We start from the raw sequence: 21,861 nt of genomic DNA, 5'->3' as shown, positions 1-21,861 counted from the left end.
TTTAAACAGTATTGGCATCAATTCTCCTCTATAGGTTTGGTAGAATTCTCTAGGGAAACCATCTGATCCAGCAATTTTTTCCCTGTTGTTGGGAGTTGCCACTTTTGAAATACTGTGGGGATGAGCAATAATTTAGTGTTTACAACATGACAGGCATTGTGCTAAGTGTTTTGCATGAGTAAATTCAGATGCACTATAAGATGGAAGCTAGCTAATGTGGCTTCTATCCCTAGATCTTCGTGAGTTCTTAGGCCCATACTGACAGCTGTGAAACTGGCTTACTTCTTCCTGTCTCTGGTTACTTCCCACACACTCATAGGTGTGTTTCAAGATTATAGCTCAATCAAATAAAGACTAAGCATTGCCTTTTAAAAAAGCAATGAATAAAATAATCATAAATTATCAAGGGTTCATGGGAGAGGGGGGTGTGAGGCGGGGGGGGGGAGAAAAATGAGGAGAGCTGATTTCAGGAGTCTAAGTGGAGAGTGAGAGCTTTGAAAATGATGAGGGTGATGAATGTGTAAGTGTTCTTTACACAATTGATGTATGTGTGGATTGTGATAAAGAGTTATATGAGCCCCAATAAAATGATTTAAAAAAATGCAATGAACTGCTGAGGGAGAGGTTTCTAAAGCCAACGATGTTCAAACCCTGGTCCACTTTTTGGTGGGAATGGATGTACCTGACAGGTGATTAATTTAGTTGATTTAAGGTTATTTCGATACAGCTGATGATGGGAGAATACAGTGATGGCTCTAGGAAAAGATCTGTAACCTTAAAAAATATGTCAAACTCTCTCTGCTGTCTTCTGGGCGGCAGGCACAGGAAATGCATTCAGTACAAGAACGCAGCATTTATTTTTCCTCCCCCACCCCCCCCCCCGAGGGAGACGCTTCTCCTGGGTCACGGTCTCTTCATGGTGCTCTCGATGTACGACTCCAGAAGGAAGACGGTCTCGTCCACCTGGATCTCGCTGGCATCCAGCCTGGTGGAAGAGAGCAAGTGGGGACTGAAAATTCACGAGCGTGGGAAAGATTATGGGTTAGAGGAAGTGTGGCCATGGGGAATTGTTGGGTTACCCTTGAGGGAATCCGAAAGAAGGAAAATCAATAAGCCATTCTCCCATTTACGGGGCATCTCTAATGTGGCAGGCATGATGGAAATTGCTCAGGATTAAAAAGATATAACCGCTGTCCTCGGGGACGTTCGAGTGGAGAAAGAATCACAGCACCTGCCAAGACACGAGCACAGGAAGCCTAGAGGGCTGACAGCGTGAGGAGGGAAAGAGGGGCTTACACAGCCAGATCAAGGCTATCAGACACCCCAGTTACCACTGTGCTTAAGGGTGAAAGACTGAAAGCACTCCCAAGGCTGGGAACAAGGCAGGATCTCTGCTCTTACACTTTTCCAATCTTATACGAGAGGGTCTAGCCAACACTATTAAACAAGAAGGCATCCAGACTGTTGGAAAGAAAGAAAACTCCATTTGTGGACAATGTGATCTCATATATAAAAATACTAAGGAACACACACATACAAAACAAATCCAGCTAAGAAATGAGTTCAGCAAGGTTGCAGTGTACAAGATCAACAGACAGAAATTCACTTTACTTCTATGCAATAGCAACGAGTCATCCCAGGATGACATTAACACTAAAATGCTATCAAAAAGAATAAATTACTTAGGAAAAATTTTACCAAAGAAGTGTAAGACTTGCAATATGGGAGCCTGTAAAACACATGGGAGCAACGAGCACTTACATAAAGGGAAAGACAGCCCACAGTCGTGATGAAGGCAATGGTCCCCAATTGCTCTGAACAGATCTGATGCCACCCTTATTGAAGCGAGCACCGAGGGGGGGGGGGGAGGGATGAAGAACACAGGAAGGAGCTGCTGTGGAACTGTGACGGGTCTGCGCCCTTGTCAAACAGCCGGGTCTCTAGAGGACAAGGCGTTCGAAGTGGGAGAGCAGCACTGTCGATCCTTTTTAAGACAATGCCTAGGAGCGCTGTAAGAAATGTTTGTGTAAGGGAGGTACTTGGGAAGGCCTAGGTCTAGGTCGGCTGTTAAAGTCTTAGAAACTCAAAGGGGCCGTTCTACTGTCGACAGGGCTCCCGATACGGTAGGACTGACTTGATGGCAGTGAGTCAGTTTTTTGGGGGGAGGAAAAGGTCAGGAAGGCCCTCCTGGGGACCATGATGGAGGGCAAGATTTGAAACGTTACCTAGTACAACCACCGGGACGTGGGGAACAAAGGAGTGGGTGGTGATAATTCTGCTAACGAAGCTGGAGCAGGTAGTGTGTTACGTGGAGAGTCGGCGGACAGTGAGATGAATCGCAAGCCTTGTGAGGCACAGGTCTGAGGCTTGAGGCGCTTACTTGTTGACGTTGCGCTTCAGAGTCTCCAGCTGCTGGCGTTCAGGGGCTGTGATCATCTCCTCGATTTCTTGCAGCTGCTCCTCCTCGGCACCCGTAGCCTGCATCGAGGCAATGATGGCCTCGACTCGCTGAGACTTCTCTAGAAGACGCCTGCCGGACAAGCGCTTCCCTGAGGATCCCTGGCCCCTTAGCTCCGCACCGCAACGCCCACTGTGACCAGGCTCCTGCTCAGAGTGGGTAATGTTGCAGTCTAGGAGTTTTCCTGCATTTTTACTGGAAATATGATGTCACTGCTGAAACTGGTACTGTTTCCCACTTTCACTTCAACATTTGATGCTTTGTGCCCTTCTCCCTTCTCAAATTTAGTGTACGAAAGTGTTTCACCGGGAGCCCACTGGAGAAGTAAAGACTACTGCGTGCTGTATGTCAACGCAATCCAGTGACTCGGTGACACCAGATGGATTACCGTCCCCATTCGTTTCCAGTTTTATATGAACATTTCCTTTGAAAACCATAAACGACACTGAAAATGCCACTTACTTGTTCTCTTTGGTTTCAAACTGCCTCCTTTCTATCAGGTTGGCTATGCTCTGAAGGACAAGAGAGAAATGCACACAGTTCTCTTTATGTTGCTCCAGTGAAACAGGCAAAAGGGGCCCGGAAGTGGGGGAGCCCCATCTGTGTGGAGGGAGGATGGTTACCTTGTAGCACCTGTGCAGCAGCATTCGGGCAGCGGACAGGATGTTCACAGTATATAGATAGAAGGTCCTGGAGGGGGCATGGTCAGGCGTTTTGGGAATTTCCTATTTAGCCACAAAAAGAAAAATAAGGAAAAGTAAACCATGTGTAATATTCTTCAGAATTGGCAAAGCAAACATCTGGCCTAAGCAGCGCTACTTCGCGCTCAGCCATCTCTTTCACTTCTTTAGTCTTTAAGTGATTCTGCTTAATCAACCCCGTGAGGAGTTGGATCATTCTGTCTGTTTTTCCCCGATGTGACGGTCAGCATTCTGAGGGCAACTCTGTGTTCCCATAGTGATAATAACCTCACTCTTACTTCTATCCCCCATGACTATTTTGTGCAGGGGACAGAGGAAGGTTACTTGCTCTGGGTAAAAGGCAGAGCTGTTATTCTGGCTCCAGAACCCATTCCATTTCCTCACGGGGTCGATTACAAAGCTCTGCACGCAGGAAGGACAGACTAGACGCTGCTGGCAGATTTCATCAATAGCAGACTCACAGACGTGGAAAGGAGAAAGGGGCAGGGTGATTGGGGGAATGAGCTCTTGGCTCCACAGCGGTCCTTCACACGCTTGCGTGTCCTTGGAAATCATGTCTCTGTCTAAGAGCTGGGTCTAGAATTTACTTTGCATGGAGTTCAGGGTGTTTGCCTCAGGAGTCTCTCCTACTCCAGGTCAGTTCTGCTGCGTGGTGCTATTATGCCTCTAGTTACCTGGAGTGAAATGAAATTTTCTGAGAGCATCTTATATAGCATATCTTTTGCCTCCTTTGCTGGAATCATGGCAAAGTCTTCTACCTGCTTCTGTTCCAGGTGCTTCTTTTGCAAAACCAGCCGGAATATTCTAGCACAGCGAGACCCAAACCTGGAAAGGAAAAAAGCAAGCATGGGCGTGGCAGCATCAGCACCTCCGTTCTGCCACGTAGTCCACACCTAGCCGCCCTCGCTCCTTGTTTGCACAGGTGGGCCAGCGGGACCAGCAACCGGAGAATTCAAGCTTTCTCACAGCTCCACAGGGTTGGTGGGGTCAGTAAGCAGCCACCAATGGCTGACTCACTTGAATGCTTCTGTTCCGCATTCCAAAGGCTTTTGGGAGGCAGGTCACTGGGCATAATTGGAATCAGCGAATAGTGGGGTCTCCCAGGGGAAGAAGAGCAGCAGCAGCTGGCATCCATAGCCGTCCAGTGGAAAAGGAGGGCCAAGGTAGCTACTTACACAGCAACCACAGTCTTCATGCAAATTAGGCCTGGAAATGAAACATCCGACCCCACCGCTAATCGAGGCACGCCCCTTACCTCTCTTGTACAACGGACTCCAGGGTTGCTGTCGCTAGGGACGCCAGGGCCTTGTGGAGGTCTTCATGTGGAGCATTAAGGTCATTCGGTAACGCGCTAGCCTGCCCGCGATCACAATTTTATTCCTAGATCTTTAATTGATAACGAAATGCTAAAAGTTATCTTGCTTTTGATACTGGTCTTATTTATGGGACCTACGTATTTGAGAACTTTCATTAACTAGGTTGTTAATAATATCATTCAGTAAGGATTTTGGTTAACTGAAAATCTTTTTTACTTATCATCAGTGTGTTTTTTTTAGTACAAGTTATGACTCTGCTTCCTGCTTCAGGCTGCCAGATTGTAGGGAAACGACAGGTAAGGATACTGATGACATACATTCCTCCACCACTGTCGCCAGACTTTCCAACAAACCCTAGCTGTTAAAAGGGGACAGAGAGAGAGAGAGAGAGAGAGAGAGAGAGAGAGAGAGAGAGAGTGAGTTAGTTAACTGGAAGGAAAGTCCCAGCGAGTCTGTTTCCACAGGAGCAAATGTGGCCTAGAGTCTCCAACAGGCTGTCCTGCTACCAGGGGACGGTGGAGAAAAGGCCTGAGCTGGCTCGTGGAGAATGAGGCCACACATAAATGCTATCGGGTATCCCTGGCAGAAATAAATCACAAAGCAAGCAGAAAAAAGAAAACAAAAAAGAAGACTTACTGGATCATCTGCCAGCAGAGTAAGATACTGATCAAGAACTTGTTTTGAAATGTTGTAGCCAACAGGTAGGGACCTGAAGATCTATGGAACAACAACAACAAAATATGACAGAAATGGGTCAGGGTCTTAGAATTGCTGACATTACTAAAATAAACATGCTTTAATTTTAAAAACCATACGTAAAAAAAGTCCAAAAAAATTGACAGTAGCATGTAGGAGTAATAAAACTAGAAACAGCCCAAAAGGTGTCCAATAAAAAAAAATTAAATGCAATGGAATCATAAAGAATGAGAACACTCTAAATATGGACATGAAAATATGCTTTACATATAAAGTCAAATTATGGAACAATATGTCAAGAAAATGAGAGTTTATAGAACAGTATGTAGATCACATATATGTGGATATATGTATGTGTGTATTTATTTTTAACAACAAGAATGGATCAGAAAAAAAACAAAAATGAGAATGGATCAGATACAGAAAGAGGTTGGAATAAAGATACATACCAAACTATTTACATACAATAAGAAGTGCATCTCTTAAGGGTTCAATTTGATGAATTCCACTTATAATTATATATAGCTATAATTACTATCAGAAACAAAGTATAGAATATTCCTATCATTCTTAAAAGTTTGGGGAACTAAAACTTTAAAAGCACTTTGGAGTCAGGGAATCCAGGGCGAATGATCCCTTCAGGACCAGGGGTGTGAGTGGCCATACTGGGAGGGTGGAGGGAAGGTGGGGTAGAAAGGGGGAACAGATTACATGGACATACATGTGATCTCCTCCCTGGGGGACGGACAACAGAAAAGGGGGTGAAGGGAGATGTCAGACAGGGCAAGATATGACAAAACAATAATTTATAAATTATCAAGGGTTCATGAGGGAGGGGGCAGCGGGGAGGGAGGGGGTGAAAATGAGGAGCTGATGCCGGGGGCTTACGTGGAGCAAACATTTTGAAAATGATGAGGGTAACGAATGTACAAATGTGCTTTACACAATTGATATATGTATGGACTGTGATAAGAGTTGTAGGAGCCCCTAATAAAATGATTTAAAAAAAGCACTTTGGAGCCACTGGGCCTGGGGTTTCAACTAGGGTTCGGGGCACACTGGGTCACCTGGCATAAGCCACAAAGACCACGCTCTGCATCCTTCTTTGGTGAGTGGTGGCTAAGCTCGAGTGGTTACTGCTGTGGTAGGACGCTGTGGTTCCAACTCATCGCGACAGAAGGAAGTACGCTCCTCACAGTTGTTACGTGAGCCCACTGTTACAACCTCTGTGCCCATCACCTCCCTGCCGGCCTTCCTCTCCCCGACTTTCTACTTTACCCAAAAGGATGCTCGTGGCCAGGGCTGGTCTCTCCTGACAGCACGTGCAGAGTACGTGGAGGAAGCCCCAGCCTCCGTGACCGTGAGGTGTCCTGGCTGTACTTCTGTCCAGGCAGATTGGTTTGTTTTTCTGGCAGCCCATGCACTTGCAGGATGCCTCCCACCACCGTCATCCGATGCACCGACTCTGTGCAGCCAGGCTTGGGCCAGGCACACCTCAGCCCTCAAGTAACAACACTGGTTTTCAGCACTTTGAAGGGGTTCGTGCAGTGGATTTCCCCAGTGCCTTTCTAAGGTGCAACTATGGTTTCTCCCAGTCCAATGGAAAGAAACTGAAGACCAAAGACACCTGGAAATCATTAGTATACTGCTGTACAGACTTACAGCTCTGGAAACCCTATGGAGCCATGCTACTGTGTTCCATAGGGGAGGCAGGAGTCAGAGTGGCCCCTACAACAGTGGGACTGCTGCTGTCATGGGGAAAGAGATGTAAACTTTTTTTTTACAAACTAAGTTGAGCTATTTAAAAAATAAATAACATTAGTATATTTAATTTAAAGAAACATAACTATGAAAGTTACAGATAGGCAAATGAAAAATTTGAATCTTAAATATTAAGATACAGAAATATTAAAAATAAAAACCTACAAATGAAATATAGTTAAAAAAATAAATACAGAATATCAAATAACCCAAACTCTAGGGGACCTGAGGGACTAGGGAACAGAAGGCTCTCATTCCACACCGAAGATTCTCATAACAATTAGCATGCATTTGTAATTCAGGAATTGATGTTTTGCTGAGCAGAATGGACCCGGTTCTTAAAAGCGAACCCCAACAGCCCAAACATTTCAGTGCTTGTCCCACTTCAAACCACAAAGGTCTTTGTACAATGTTCACATTCAGGCTGAAATCCCACTGCAGGCGCCGTGGGTGATCCTTTTGGAAAACTCGCACGAGCACTCACCTCGTTGGAAGACAGTGGGTGGGTGAAGGGAGCACTCGAGGGCGTGGTGATCTCACTCATCCGGAGCATGGTCCGCACGATCTCACTGCTGGTCTGCGTGGGAAAAGTAAAGGAATTCAGGCCGCGCTCTGCTGCCCCAGCTCTCACTCCACCAATGGCCACGGCCGGTGAGCAAGGGAAGGTCCCGGCGACCACTGGCCCAGCACTTAGACATTACCTGGTCCATCCGATTGGCAACTGCGCTCACAATGGTTTGGTCACGGAAGTGCTGGTGGAACCTCTCCAGGTTGGCTTGCCAATAAATCCCGTCATCTGGCACGGGCTGAGGAGTTAGAAAGGAGGGGAGAGAAGTATTCCAACCGTGAGGCGTTTCCTGGTAAGGCGTGTGGCTAAACTGGTCACTGTTCCTTTTCTGACTGGAGAAGAGCCGCTCATGCAACCGGGGACTTGGGGCTGTGACGGCTTTCCGGGCCCTCAGCTCCCCAGGCTCACTGGCAAGCTTTCCTCATTCAAGCTCTTCTCCACCTCCCTCACGTCGCCCACTTGCCTCCTGCCTTTTCCCTCTCACCAGATGAGAGCTTGCCTTTTCTTCTTCTTCAGAGAAAATAGAAGCCAGTAGGCCACAACTTTGTGCACACTGAGGCTTGCTATTTTTTAAAAGAGCTTATTATATTTTGCTGTTGTTGGAAATACATGCAGCAGACCAGATACCTCTTTACCAATCTCTACACGGACATGGGCGTTCAAGTTGTGCCAACCGTTCGCACTGTCCCTCTCCACTAACACGAGCTCCCAGACCAAAGCCACGTGCAGCGACCCTATAAACCACAAGCTGCTGACCTTGAAGCTAGCGCCCTGCATGTAGCCCACGATGCGGCCAGGGCCCCTTGGACCAGCCAAAGCAGCAGTCTGATGAGTAAAGAGCTGCACGCCTCTGACTTGGGGGACCTACAGACAGTCGCTGCACGACAGTGACCCCCTGTGCTTTGAAGACTCCAGGGGCTCCTTCGCGCCTCTCGTGCCCAGGTGTGCTCCTGCAGGTCAGGGGCCAGGGGCGCCCTCTCAGGGTGCTCTTTTGGGATTTCCTGCTCTTGGCCCCTGGGATTTCCTGTGAATACCTGAGACTTCCCTTCCTCATACAAGTCACTTGGATTTACAAAAAATATTTGGGGTTTCAGCTACCTGCACGGCTCCATGAAGTCTAATTTCTAAAAAATTAAAAAAATTTGCATTTATGCCCAAGTTTATTACAGCAGAAAAATGTTTCCCCTCTTGTCTAAGGTTAGTGTCTGCGAGTAGTCTAGCACTCACCCTCTTCTGCCTTCTCATGGATCACTTTACGGCCCTTTCCTCATTAACCTTTCTACCATTCAACATTTCTTCACTCTTCCCCGAGGCTCCTCCTTTCTGGCAAGGTGCCCCCTCCTCTCCCCACCTACAAACACATGCTCCTCCAGTCCTGCCCACAGCCTTGGCTCTTTTTACGCTGCACTCTCCTTCCACTACGGACGAGCCTCCACATCTGTTTCCTAATCCTACAAGCTATGAACGGCGGCACCACGGCTTTCTTTCTAAAGTGTAAATCTGGCCACTTCAGCTCCTGCTGAAATTCACTCATGGCTCTCCCATGCCAGCAGGGCCGGCATGGAACTCTCTGTCAGTTGGGCACTCAAGAAATATTTGCTGAATGCAGAACTGGGAGTCTGAAATATCAACCACCCACTTAATTCACACCCACACATACAAGTCATTCAAAATAAATACTTGTTGAGATCCTACTAGTATTCCAAGTGCCAAGAACCAGATACTGCCCTCAGACAGTTCATTCCACTGGGACGGGGTGGGGTCAAAGAGAAACATCCACAAAAAATCATTCCCGCTGCTGATAAATGCTACGAAGATAAAATGCGAAAATGTGGTAGAGATCGAAGTAGGAATGAAGTAGCGATGTTGCTTGAACTTTATGAAAGGCACTTTTGAGCTCGGAACTTAACAGAAAAAGGCAAGCGCACTCAGATCTGGAAGGAAAGCATTTGAAGTGGAAGGAAGGGCAAGGATACCCGTTGCAAGACTGGAATGAGTTTGACGTAACTGGAGGGTAGAAAGGCGGAGGAGCTGAACATGGGGACTAAGAATAACAAGAACAGAGATTTTGAAGTCTCAACTCCTACAGATTACTACTTAAAGACTTATAACAGGTCAGTTTAATAGTCCATGATGCAGGACTTAGATTTCTTTTAAGCTTAATGGGGCATTATTAGAAGAATCTAATTACTGATGTGTTTGGATTAAAACACAAAAAAACCAAGCCACTTAATAATAATTTTGGTTGTAAAATAGGTGAGAATCCAGGTTGGGATGTCATAAAGGAGGGTGTTGATGAAGTGTTGACAAGAGTTGATGGTGGTTGGGACTCGGTCAAGAGCACAGGAAACGGTGGGAAGTGGTTGGATTTGAGCTAATTTTAGACACAGAGCTGATAGGTTTTACTACTCGATTGGGTGGCTCCTAGGATTCTGGCCTAAGACAATGATGATATCCTTTGGTAAAGCTGGCCGAGTTTCTGATGCCCACCAAGTTGATTCCGATTCAATGACCCCTCTCAGGGCAGATTAGAACTGCCCTTTTGGATTTCTGAGATTCTAGACCTTTATAGGAACAGTAGCCTTTATCTCTCTCCAGTGGAGCAGCTGGTCAATTCAGAGTCCACTACTCTACCAGGGCTCCTCAGGGCAAACGTAAAAGCAAGTACACATTTGGAGGGGAATCAATTATTCTGTCTTGGCCATGTTAATTTTGAGATGTTACTAGACGTCTTTACAGGGATGCGAAGAAGGCATTTGGATTTAAATCTCAGGCCTGTGCCTGTATGTCTATTCATTTCTCACCGCTGGGCTCCAGAGAGCTCTCTGTTCAAGCCATAGGAACAAATCAATTTTTTATAGGCCCACTCTTTGTATGATCCTCTGTTCCATTAAGGAGGTAAGCGATGTCTTCGAAGGGAGTAAACGAGAGAGAGAGTTGACTCCTCCTGGGACCGACTATTGATGGCCAATATTTAATGAACTTCACAATCCCACTACTTCTCCGCCAGGAGACTGTCAAAGCTCTCTTGGGGCTTGTTATCCAGCTGCCCTTTCTGGTCGGCCTCGGGGTGAGGCCCAGTCAAGCAGCCCGTTACCTCTTTGTTATCTGCAGTCTGTTTCAGCCTCTTGGCCTTGGGCTCGCCAGCAGCATCTTCCTCAGAAGATCGCCTCCTTTTACCTTTTCCTTCCAAATAAAACAAAGCAGTTAGGCCCCATCTCACACAAGGGAAAGGCAAGACCCAGCCTGAGAGCAGGGGTGTCTTCACCCCAGAAAGATCTGTAGCTGTCTTTAGGTTAGCTGCTTAGGAGGAGCTATGTACATGAAACTCAAGTCAATGTTGAAGGCATCTGAAACGTTAAAAAAGAAAGTCGTAATCTCGCTCTCTCAAATTGGTCCTCGTCCTGATTGGCACACACCTTCTCCAGTGTGCAAGTCCGCTACTAGATGCGAGTCTTCAGACCCTTCTATATTCAGTGTTCACTGCGCATCTGCATTCACCACTGTCCCGTCCTGTTATCCCTTATGTACATCGACATAGCTTAAAATATGTAAATTGGATCAAGTCACCTCCCTGCTGAAAATCCGACGGTGGCTTCCCCTTGCTTTTTAGGAGGAAGAACAGATACTCTGGAGCAGGGGTAGGGAACCCCTGACAGAGGGCCGTATAGGAGGCCCCCCACAATCATCAATGCTAGCTGACATCACACGCCCCACCCAAGAGACACGGTCCAGCCATCACAGCAGGGTCAGCTCCTTAAGTGTCTGCCCAGCACACTGAGAGCAATGTTATAAACAAGCAGTGGCTCTGGCAGAGGAGAGCCCCCACGCTGCTCTGCGAGGTGCCGCCCGTCAAGCCCCTGCCTAGCTGCCGCCGCGCCTCCCCTCTGTGCATCACGCGTTAGCACACTGACCTGGTTCCAGGGCCTCGCCCCCGCCCTCCCAGGCCGTCCGTTGCTAAGATTGCTTAGCTCTGTACCCCTCCTCCCTTTCCTCATTGGCTGGCTCCCCTCTCTGCTCCCAATCTCCCTCAGATGCCATTTTCCCACAAAGAAGACCATGCCCTAAGCCACATCAATCTGGTCTCCACTCTACGAGGGGCGCTTCAAAGAACGTGGAACATGGAATAAAAAGATAACGGATTTTTTCTAGGAATTTTTGAAGCCCTCTCATATCATTCATTATAAAAGTCTAACACCCAATACTTTCCCTCAGTCTGTTATTCTGTATCTGTGTGATTATTTGATTGATGCACGTCTCCTAAACTAGACTAAAGCCCCCAACGGGTGGTTTTTTAATTATTATTTGCTACAGTATGTGGTGCATAGCAATCCCTTGGTAATACTGGATTGGTTCATTTAAAAGGAAAAGGAGTCCCCAGTTCGGGCAAATTTCAAAGTCAAAACTCCTTACCTATCAAGCTCAGCTTAGGAACCAGGTACATGTCCTTTTCATTAATGACAAGGGTGGGGGCTGGAGGCGGTGGCCCAGGGCCTGGACTCTCGGCGGCAGGTGCCCAGGGGCAGCGCTGTACGAAGTGTGTGTCTGCCAGCCTCACGAAAGTGCTTGAGACCTCAGCGTAGTCCATGGTCTTGCCGTCTGCACAACGGAGGGGAGGGGTGGTTGAGACGGTCTTCTTCCATCGCCAGCTATCTAAGCTTTGGCTAGCGGCTCTGGCTACAGTACTGACCTTCCATCGTCTCGGTGAGTCGGTCTGCTACTTTCTTCACAACGGCCGACATGGTCATTTTGCCATTCAGCAGCAGCTCCTCCACAATGAGCTCCCCCGTGTCACTGTACAGCGTTTTGGAAGTGTAAATGTACCGGGGGTACCTCAGCATCCGCACCACCCGGCTGCACTGGGCCTCGTACTCTACCACGCCACGCTTGTGCACCTGGTACGTCACCAGGTTGTGCTGGAGAAGGACGCAAAGGGCTTTCTTCACCTAGGTGGACAGACAGACAGACAGACCTGACGATGTGGCTCGATACTGCCGGCAATTTTTGACCGGTGGTTTTCAAAACACCTGATAGGAATCTCCCTGTGCGTCTGCCCTCCCCACATCAGCATCACGTGTCAGTGGAAGAAATCCGGAGCCATCCTTTGCTTCCACTCTGTCATTCTCAGTCCTTCACGGGAAGATTGAGATGAGGAGAATCAGTACACAAAGGAAATGGGAAATAGGAAGAGGTATGATTTGCCTAAGAAGCCACCAGGAGCTAAAAATATTTTGACAAGCAGAACCTTGGGGCCCAGGTCCCACTCTCTTTTCTTCCAAAGAACATGGTTCTGAAGGCTAGGGCAGGCTCCTCTCTTTATCCATTTTCTTGGGTGGCGTGTGACAAAATTTAAAGGCAGGTAGGTGGCAACAGTGTCAACGAACTTGATTCAAACCTACCTGATCCATCGATGTTCCCGTGTCATGGGCAATTACTCTTAGTGGCTGGCTGCCAGTTTTGATGAGATGGACTCCAATTTTTTCTACGATCTCTCCAAAGTGCTCTTGCAGCAGCCGTGAGCACAGCTTAATTTCTGCTTGCGTCATTGTACAGAGCAGGGGTGGACTTCAAAACCAGACAACTAGACGGAAAAAAAAAAGAAACGCATGATAGAAAAATTTTTTTATGTCACGGGCAGAAACGCTGAGCATAAATTCATGCGCTCTTGCTAGAAGGCATTTTGGCAATAAACAGCAAAGCCTTAAAGCCTAGCATCTTTTTGACCCAACCATTTCACACTGAGTACTCTGTCCCAAGGGAAAAATAAGATACCAAAGCCCTTCTCTTTTTAATACTGAAATACTAGAAGCAATCCAATGTCTCGGCAGTAAGGGAGCAGTTCAATAAATGGTGGTGTACCCATTGTGAAAGGAACCCTGAGAGCACTGTCAGGTAAGCGTTGGACTGCTTCCCAAGGTCGGAGGTTCAAACCCACCAATCCAAGGAAGAAACAGGCCTTTTGCTCTTCTATAGATTGATAGCCTCAAAAATCCTGTATAGGGTTACTATGAATTGACTAATGGCAGAGGGTTTTGTGTTGGATCTGCTCCCCAAAAGATTCACAGCCTTGGAAAACTTACAAAGGGTTGCTACAAGTCAGAATTAACTGGATGGCAGTATTTTTTTTATACAATGGTATACTCACATTTAAATGATGTACTGTAATGTTAATTATTCATAATGAGTGAAAAAAATCAAGTTATAAAGAAAAATGTGGAAACTCAATTGTTTAAAAACAAAAGCAATAAAGAAAAACATACAACACTTAAAAAACACAAGGTGTATGACATCACTTTCTCTCTATGGGATTATGCATAATTGTGATATATGTATTATTTTAAGTTAAGATAGTTTTAGAGGAGCATCGGTGCCAGAGTGGTGGTTACACGGTTGGGCTGCTAAATGCAAGGTCAGCAGTTTGAAACCATCAGCCACTCTGTGGGAGAACGACTCGACTTTCCACCCCTGAAAAGCTACCGTCTCGGAAACCCACAGGGGCGGCTTCGACCCTGTCTATAGGGTTGTTTTGAGTCGACGCTGATTCGATGACTGAGTTTGTTTTTTTGAGTAGATGGTTTCTATCACAGACCTTAGATTTTTTTTGCTTACAATAATTAAGACAAGTTTTCACAGCTCATTTGTAGTAAAACGGTTGCAGTCTTGGAAATCCACAAGGCAGTCACTTGAGTCAGCATCGACTGGATGGCAGTGAGTGAGATTTAATTCTGAAATCTTTATTTCTTGATAAAACAGACAGAGACAGGCATGGTTGAGTCCGATTTAACCAGTGGTCTCGACGGTGATTGGGGCTCCTGGGCACCCCAGGTATGTCAGGATAGAACTGTTGTATTCCAAAGGGCTTTAAAATTGTTTTTTTTTTAATTCTTTCCCCCAATGGCTGAGTTTTCGACCGAACGCCAGGTTTTCTACAGAAGCGCCTCTGGGTGAACGTGCTTGCGCCACCCAGGGGCTCCTTATGGGGTGCCATATTGATTACAGCGGTTATCAACTGCTGGTTTGCTCATTTGTTCCTCCCAGTTCCTAGCCTGTGCATCACCGGACAGACAGATGAGACCCGTCCACGTGTCTTGGGAAAGCATCCCGATTACGAAGGAGCTGGGCTCCTGCCCCTCCCCTCCCCCAGTTGCGCCTGAACTTGGCCTCTCGGTCCAGATCCAGGGTCGCTTCGTTTAAACAGCATTTGCGCTCACCTGGGGTCCATGCATCCAGGGGCTCCGGACGGCACGCCCCCAGCTCCCGCCGCTGAGCCGCCCGCGCGGGAGCGCCGTCGCCGGGAGCACCCGGAAGGAGTAAAGCTGAGGGCCGTTCTACCCCACAGTTTCGGTGGTTTCCGGGACGCTCTTTCTCTCTTCTCGCTGGAAGGCTGGAGGACCGCCGAGGGCCCGTGCGCCGCGGAGGACGCGCCTTCCTGCGCCTGCTCGGCGCTGGGGGGCGCTGGGGGGCGCGCCGCGCCGGGCCCGGCGGAGCCACGTGACCGACGTGCGCGCTGGCGCCGCCCCCTGGCCGCACTGAGGCGGCGGCGGCGGCGGCGGCGACGGCGGCGGGCTGGCGAGGGAGCGGCCTGGCGAGCGACCGGCCGGCTGCCCAGCCCCACAACACGGCGGAGGAGGAAAATGGCGGAGGCCTCGGCGGCCGGGGCAGGCGCGGGCGCCGCTGTGGCCGCGCATCGGTTTTTCTGCCACTTTTGCAAGGGCGAGGTCAGCCCCAAACTACCGGTAAGCGCCCGGTGCCCCCTGCGCTCGGGCACCGGCGTGGATCCCTTCGCTGCTGCCCGGAACGGGGTCCTTCCTGAGCTCGCTGCCCAGCCCGGATCCCCGGCCCCGGCCCCGAGTCCCCGCGGCCCGCGGGCGCTGGCCCCACGCCCCGGGCGCCCCCGCCTGCGTTTCCCGCGGGGACGCGCCCCCTCCCGCGTCACCTGACCCCTCCGCCTTTGTGTCTTCCTTCGGAAGTTCTCCGGCGACAACTCTGCCCCCACTTCCCCGCACGCCGCTTCACCTTGTCCCCTGCCCAGGATGACCTCGCCCGCCGCCCCATTCCCTTCCGCTCGGCTCCTCACCACCCCGGTTTCCTTTCCCGCTCCCGCGCCCCTCTTCCCGAGGCCCCCCGCCCCGCCCTGCCCTGCCCTGCCCGTGAAGAGCGGATGGCCGAGGACCGGCTCGGTCCGGAGGGAGGGAAGCACGCGAAGGAGGATTGGAAAGTAGCCGTAGGAGAGAAAGGGAGGGAGCTTGCTCTTCCCTGGCTTCCAGCGTTTTGTGAAGCGGAAAACAGCCGTGTGCTGATGGCTCGCAGACAGCCCCCCCCCCCAGCCCCCCAGCCTTCTAGAAAATGGCTTTAAGGAGGAGGCCGGCAGGACACACGGTTGCAACTTGGTTTATTGTGGTTGTGAAGTGTAACCTTCCTTACCCGCTTCCCGTATTTACAAAGGGAAGAAAATCCAAAAAAGATTCTGGGCCGAATGTTGGGGCCTGCGTCCTTACCGGTTCCTGCCCACCGTCTGTGGGGGACGCTTCGGTGGCACGCTGAGGCGCTGCAGCGCCCAAACCGGGGGCATGTTAAGCCTTCAGAATTACTTAGGGTGGCTCTGGTCCGTAGAAGTCTCTAGGTTCCGTCTGCAGGCAGGCCGGCCACCCAGGTTACCGCTGTATTTCTGTTATCTCAGATCCCATCGACGGGAAAGCCTGCTGAAGTGTGTCTTCGCATTTCCTGGAAACACAAACGGAGTTAAATGAATAAATGCCTGAAGGGTGTTATTGTCTTTTCATGTTCAAGTTGTGCTAGTCAAGCGTTTCTAGCACCCCCCCCCCCCCATTTGCCTACCGTCAACTTAATTCTCATAATTCCATCCCATTGCTAAGTAGCTTTGGCTTCTGATTTGGCTGTGTGTGCATGAGTTTGGGAGAAAGGAAGCTTTCAGAGTTACAGTGTCAGAAACCCACGGGAAGCAGTTCTACCCTGTCCTGTAGGGTCGCTCTAAGTCAGAATGACTTGGTGAGTTTTGGAGTATGGGATTTTGCTATATTTCAGTGCTGGAAAGGTCAGGTGCCTGTTCTCAACAGCCCCCTCCCCTCCCCGCTCCCCTTCTGGATCTCTGCCACAAAGAGGGAGTCTGTGTGGGACCAGTGACACTGCACTGACTGTGATGTCTTACTGAACATGAGGGCCTTAAGCTCTTCTGGCCCTAGCTTTTCAGAATGAAAGAACTTAGTCGAAAGCCCCACGATTGATTGTGTCTTTTCTTCTTACCAACTGAAGATGGTAAGTTCAAAATGATTTTGGGAAAGATTAATTTGAAGGACTTTTTAGGTGTTCTTTTCCCTAATCCTTGATTATGAGACTAAAGGAGATTTAAAAAATCATTTTATTGTGAGCTGTTACACATAGCATAACAGTCCCTAGTTCAAGCACATCAACAGTGTGAAGGAGAATTTTTGATGTTTCCCCCAGTCTGGCTTAGCTGCACCCATGTTAAATTGAAGTCTCATAGATCTGAGTACTTTCTGTGTGCGTGTCAGTGTTTCTGCTGGGTGGCATGGGAGAATCCGAGGACTCTGTCCTTAAGGACCTCACAATCTTTTGGAAAAACAAGACAACAATGTAAGGGTGAATGGCAATGGGTAATGCCTGGGAGCTTTAGAAAATTTGTGGGAAAATTCCATTAGCTTTTATTCCCTCCCCCTCCCCCCACGACCCTCTGTATATGAAAGGGTGTATGGGACAAAGAACTATGCTGACCTTTTGTCTTTCTAAAATAGCCAGCTAAGTGGGGGCTAGCAAGCCTCACACTTGGCAAACCAAACTAACTTCAGGCATTGGTACGACAGAGCATGTTGAGTGAATTTCCAATGACTTGGGGATTCTGGACCCTGGATCTACCTTCATGGATGGGTGAGAATATGGATGCAGGGCAGAGGATGAAGTGTATCTCTGGGGACAATGGAGCTCTCAGTCTGGGACCACTCTCAAGCCTTGTCTGCTGTGTCTCTCTGCTTGTATCCTTTCTAGTTGCAGTAAGTGGGTCATTATAACTCCTGGTGGCACTGTGGGCTAAGTTGATCACTTCATAGTCATTGGCTCAAATCCACCAGCCACTTTGAGGAAGAAAGCTGAGGCTGTCTGCTTCTGTAAAGATTTACAGTCTCGGAGATTCTAAGCAGCAGTTTTAGATCTACTCTGCCCGACTTTGGGTATCTAGGGGTTGGAATCGAGTGGATGGCAGTGGGTTTTGCTTGGATTGGTAAGTATAGGTGGTGGGTGCTGTCACATTGGTTCTAACTCAGAGCGACCCGTATGCCCGACAGAGGGCAACACTGTCTGGTTGGGCCAGCCTCCCAATGGTTACTTCCGTGTTTGAGCCCAGCATTGCTGTCCCTTTGTCAATCCATCTTAAGAGTCTGGCTCACTGCACCTTCAGCGTCACCAAGTGTGATGTCCTCTTGAAGGGGTTGGGCTCTCTTGATAGCTTGTCCAAAGTACGTGAGACAGTCTCAGGGTCATTCTCTCTGTACTTCTTCCAATACAGATTTGTTTGTTCTTCTAACAGCTTGCTCGTGGTGTATTCAGTGTTCTTTGCCAAGACCACAAGTGTAGGTAATAGTTTCTGAAAGATCCCTGGTGTTAAGAGTGGTTGAAGTGTTTACCAGCTAACCGGAAGGTCAGTAGTTCAAACCTACCAGTTGCAGTGGGTCTCAAAGATTTACGGCCTCGGAAACTCTGAGTGCAGTTGGGCCCCATAGGGTCGCCATGAGTCAGAACAGACTTGAGGGGAGGGGGTTAATACACAAAACCCAAACTCATTCAGTCAGTTCTGATTCATGGCGACCCTGTAGGAAAGGGTAGAGCTGTCCAGTGGGCTTTAGACTGTAACTCTTTTTTCTTTTCTTTTTTTTAACCGCTGTCTCCCATCACCCTTGTTTCTGTTGTTCGAGACTATAACTCCTTGTAAGAGTAGTAGAGTAGAAAGCCCCATCTTCCTCCTGAGGAGTGCTTGGTAATTGAAAGCTGCAGGCCTTGCGGATCACAGCCAACATGTACCACCACTACTCCATCGTGGGCTAATAGTTTCTGTTAATTTTGCCAGCCATTCTAGAGAATTAATGAGCTCACAAGGGCAATGGACCAGCATGGACTGGCAGAAAGTACCGAGTCTTTGTGTGTAGACCCAGCTCTGGGTGGCTGGGCAATAGGAACAGTAGTTGAGGAAGGCCTCCTTCCAGCTCAGCTGGGTCCCAGGGATTAAGATTGAAAGTGAAAGAGAGGCAGTCCCTCGCTTGTGACTGCTCCCCAGTGACTTCTCCTCAGGTGGCCAGGCTTGTTGTGACCCAGAGCAGAACAGCTGGGGGCTGATAGTGCTGGGGTGGTTAAGATCTGAGGGAATATTTGCCACAGGAAGTGTGGGAAGGTGAAGCCTGAATCCGTTTCCCAGTGGGAATTGGACTCATGCCGATAAAGGCGGAGTTTGCTCACCTTGCCCCTTTTTAGGGTAGTTGGTAGGGAAAGATTTAGAACCAGTTTGTTCCGGTTTGACACCCTGCTGAGAGTTTACATTTCCATTCCAGACACACTAGAACAGAATCCACATTTTAAAAGAACTCACTTGGGCATTTATGTTAAAATAGCAAAATATTCCGTATATTTTACTACAGGATATACAAGGGGCTTCAAATTATCAAATTAATTTTTAATTCCATTTATTTCACACACTCTTTGAAGCCCCTTTGTATATTAGGAAGGTGTTAACTGTGGCTAGTGTTGAATTTGCTAATTGAAAGTTCAGTGGTTCAAATCCACCAACCACTCCTCAGGAGAAAGATGAGACTGCCTGCTTTTGGAAAGATTTACAAATTCAAAAACCAATTTTTGGATTCTGTATAACCCTTCTTGACATATTTAGAAGTGTGTGAAGGTTATTTTCAGTAGCTTATCCAAGGTTCAGCCCTGAAACGTACCCTTTCATTTTTATTTATTTTTCCTGTGGGTGCATGGACTCTGCTAACTTCAATGCCCCTATGAAGAGAAATAGCTTTAGTTGTAACTTCTGAAAGGACTTGGAGAGTGCCTAATGCGATGTAGGTCACGTCATATGTAGGTAGGATGCGTTTAATTTGGGGAGATGACACTCCTTACTTCAGCCATTTTAGGTTTCTTTGTATGTCTGATTTAGATCTTCCCAGATAAGAGGACACAAGACTCATGTAAGAAGAAGATATTAAGAAATAAGGGGAATTCATGGAGAGAATCCCTCCCCCTAGTTGTATTTATTTTGTCATTGTTGACAAAACATACTCAACAAAACATACACCTAATTCTTTTTTTTTTAAAATCCTTTCACTGGGGCCTCTTACAGCTCATATAACAATCCATACATCAATCATATCAAACACTTTTGTACATATGTTACCATCACCATTTTCAAAACATTTTCTTTCTACTTGAACTCTTGATAGCAGCTCCTCTTTTTTCCCTTCCTCCCCCACCCTCCCACACTCATAAACCCTTGATAAATGATAAATTATTATTTTCATATCTTACACTGTCTGTGTCTCCCTTCATTCATGTTTCTGTTGTTTGTCCCCCGGAGTGGGCCGTTATTCATGTGATTGGTTTCCCATTTCTCCCCCTCTCCCCCTCCTCCATACACTTCATTCATAATTTTCTACATATACCTTTTTCTTTTTAAGCATGCTATTGTGATTTGGGTGGAAATTTACAGGGTACACATGAACCATGTATCACATTTTGCTTCATGACCATTCCCCCAGTGCAGTAGTTCTTTCCCTCCCTCCCTGGGCTCCCTCTTTCCATTTGTCTTTCCGCCTAGCTCTTTCCCGCACTCGGAACTTCGCTCCTGTGCAAATGTCCTGGTTGATAGCTCTGAAGAGTGTGTTCCCTCTTGGGTGTGATTGTTGACTTTATAGGCCTGTCTATTGCTTGGCTGAAAGGTGATCCCCAGGGGTGGGTTCAGCTCCCGTTTGAAGGGTGTCTAAGGTCCACGGTCTTTGGGGCTCCACCGTTCTCCCTCAAACACGTAGGATTTTGAATCTTGCTCTGTATCTCTCCGCCCCCCCCCCCCAACCCCGCTCTGCATAGCCCCTTGAATTGTGACCCTGATGATCAGAGTGGGTAATGGTGTCCGGGCACTGTCTCATTCCTCGGGGCTCAGACTAGAGCAGGCTGGGTGGGGCATTCACATCATCCACTAGTCTTTGGACTAATTGTTTCTTTGACTCTGGCTTTTTCTTTACTCCTTGCTCTGCAAGACCAACAGTTGTATACTAGAGGGCCACTCAAAACCGCTTAAGATCCCAGAGTCACTACTTACCAAAGTAGAATGTGGAGCATTGTCTTTGTGGACTGTCTACATAAAGCATTTAGTGACATTGAATACATCTTAGAGTTGTGTAACTTTTTCTCACCCTGCTTTCCTGAGTTGTTCTTCCACGTTAACGTGTATTCACTGTCTACCAAGACCCCTTGTCTGAGCTTTTGAGTCTTCTTGTCAATTTGATCCCATGTCGAGAGTTCTTAAAAGAGCCTAATGCCCAAGGCAGACTCTCTCTCTCTCTTTGATTAATCAGGCTAAACTGTTGATTGCTTTTAAGAAATCTTCAGAGACTAGTTTTGGTTTAAGGTTTAAATGAAAGGGATATAAAAATGAAAATATGTTTAGTGATACCGTTACCTCATTCTAGAGGTCAGTAGTGATTTAGGAATTTCCCTTACTAAAATGAAACAAAAAACATTTTCGTACTTGGAGTAAAAAAAATTAGTAAAGTTTCATGTGTTCTAAACTTGGATTTAATAGTAAGATTATATAGTCTGAAGCCTCAGGGTTGTAGGTGTTTATACTTGTATGATGGGTCAAGTAGATTATGTAATTTTTGGTCAGTAGACAATAGTATAAGTGCTAAGAATAATGGAATTACTAGATTTATTGGTGACTGAATGTGCCACAGAAAGTTATAAGGTAAGGAACCCATGTCATTTCATTCTCATACAACCTCCCCCCCAGGTCTAAATCAAGGTCACATCCTATTACCTGAAGCAACTAAACATGGTATCACTATCATTGAATTGGTGAGATAAATCATATATAATGTACTTTTGGTTTTGATGAGACTAGGGAGATTTTCAAGTGTTTTATGTGGGGATTAGTTAAAGCCATGGCTTTTGAGTTGATGCTTAACCCACCGTGACCTCGTGAGCATCACACTTGAACTGTGCGTCACGGGATTTTCTATGGCTGATTTTTTCCAGAAGATTGCCTGGCCTTTCTTCATAGATGCCGGTGGATAGCCTCCAACCTTCAGTCTTTTGGTTAGCAGCGAGTGTGTTCATCATTTG

General features: G+C 47.5%; 2 protein-coding genes across 2 annotated transcripts in view; one reads left to right on the top strand and one right to left on the bottom strand.

The window, feature by feature from the left end:
- Nucleotides 1-880: 880 nt before the first annotated feature.
- POLR3C (RNA polymerase III subunit C) lies at nt 881-14,863 on the bottom strand. Its single transcript, XM_075560540.1, has 15 exons — nt 14,712-14,863; nt 12,900-13,081; nt 12,191-12,446; nt 11,914-12,099; nt 10,598-10,686; nt 7,634-7,738; nt 7,417-7,509; nt 5,112-5,192; nt 4,782-4,833; nt 4,415-4,475; nt 3,834-3,984; nt 3,082-3,183; nt 2,921-2,970; nt 2,381-2,530; nt 881-985 (listed from the first exon to the last, which is right to left on the bottom strand). The coding sequence occupies exons 2-15, from the start codon at nt 13,044-13,046 to the stop codon at nt 904-906; spliced, it is 1,605 nt and encodes a 534-aa protein (XP_075416655.1). The 5' UTR covers nt 13,047-13,081; nt 14,712-14,863; the 3' UTR covers nt 881-903.
- A 148-nt stretch (nt 14,864-15,011) lies between these two features.
- RNF115 (ring finger protein 115) overlaps nt 15,012-21,861 on the top strand; it is a 64,877-nt gene continuing 58,027 nt past the window's right edge. The window contains exon 1 of the mRNA XM_075560551.1: nt 15,012-15,236. Within this exon, the coding sequence (XP_075416666.1) occupies nt 15,135-15,236 (102 nt within the window). The 5' untranslated portion in view covers nt 15,012-15,134. The remainder of the gene's footprint in view (nt 15,237-21,861) is intronic.

This window comes from Tenrec ecaudatus, chromosome 1 (assembly GCF_050624435.1).
Source record: "Tenrec ecaudatus isolate mTenEca1 chromosome 1, mTenEca1.hap1, whole genome shotgun sequence".
Lineage (NCBI taxonomy): Eukaryota > Metazoa > Chordata > Mammalia > Afrosoricida > Tenrecidae > Tenrec > Tenrec ecaudatus.
The sequence above is the reverse complement of the archived record's forward strand: the minus strand, read 5'-3'. Positions and strand labels throughout refer to the sequence as shown.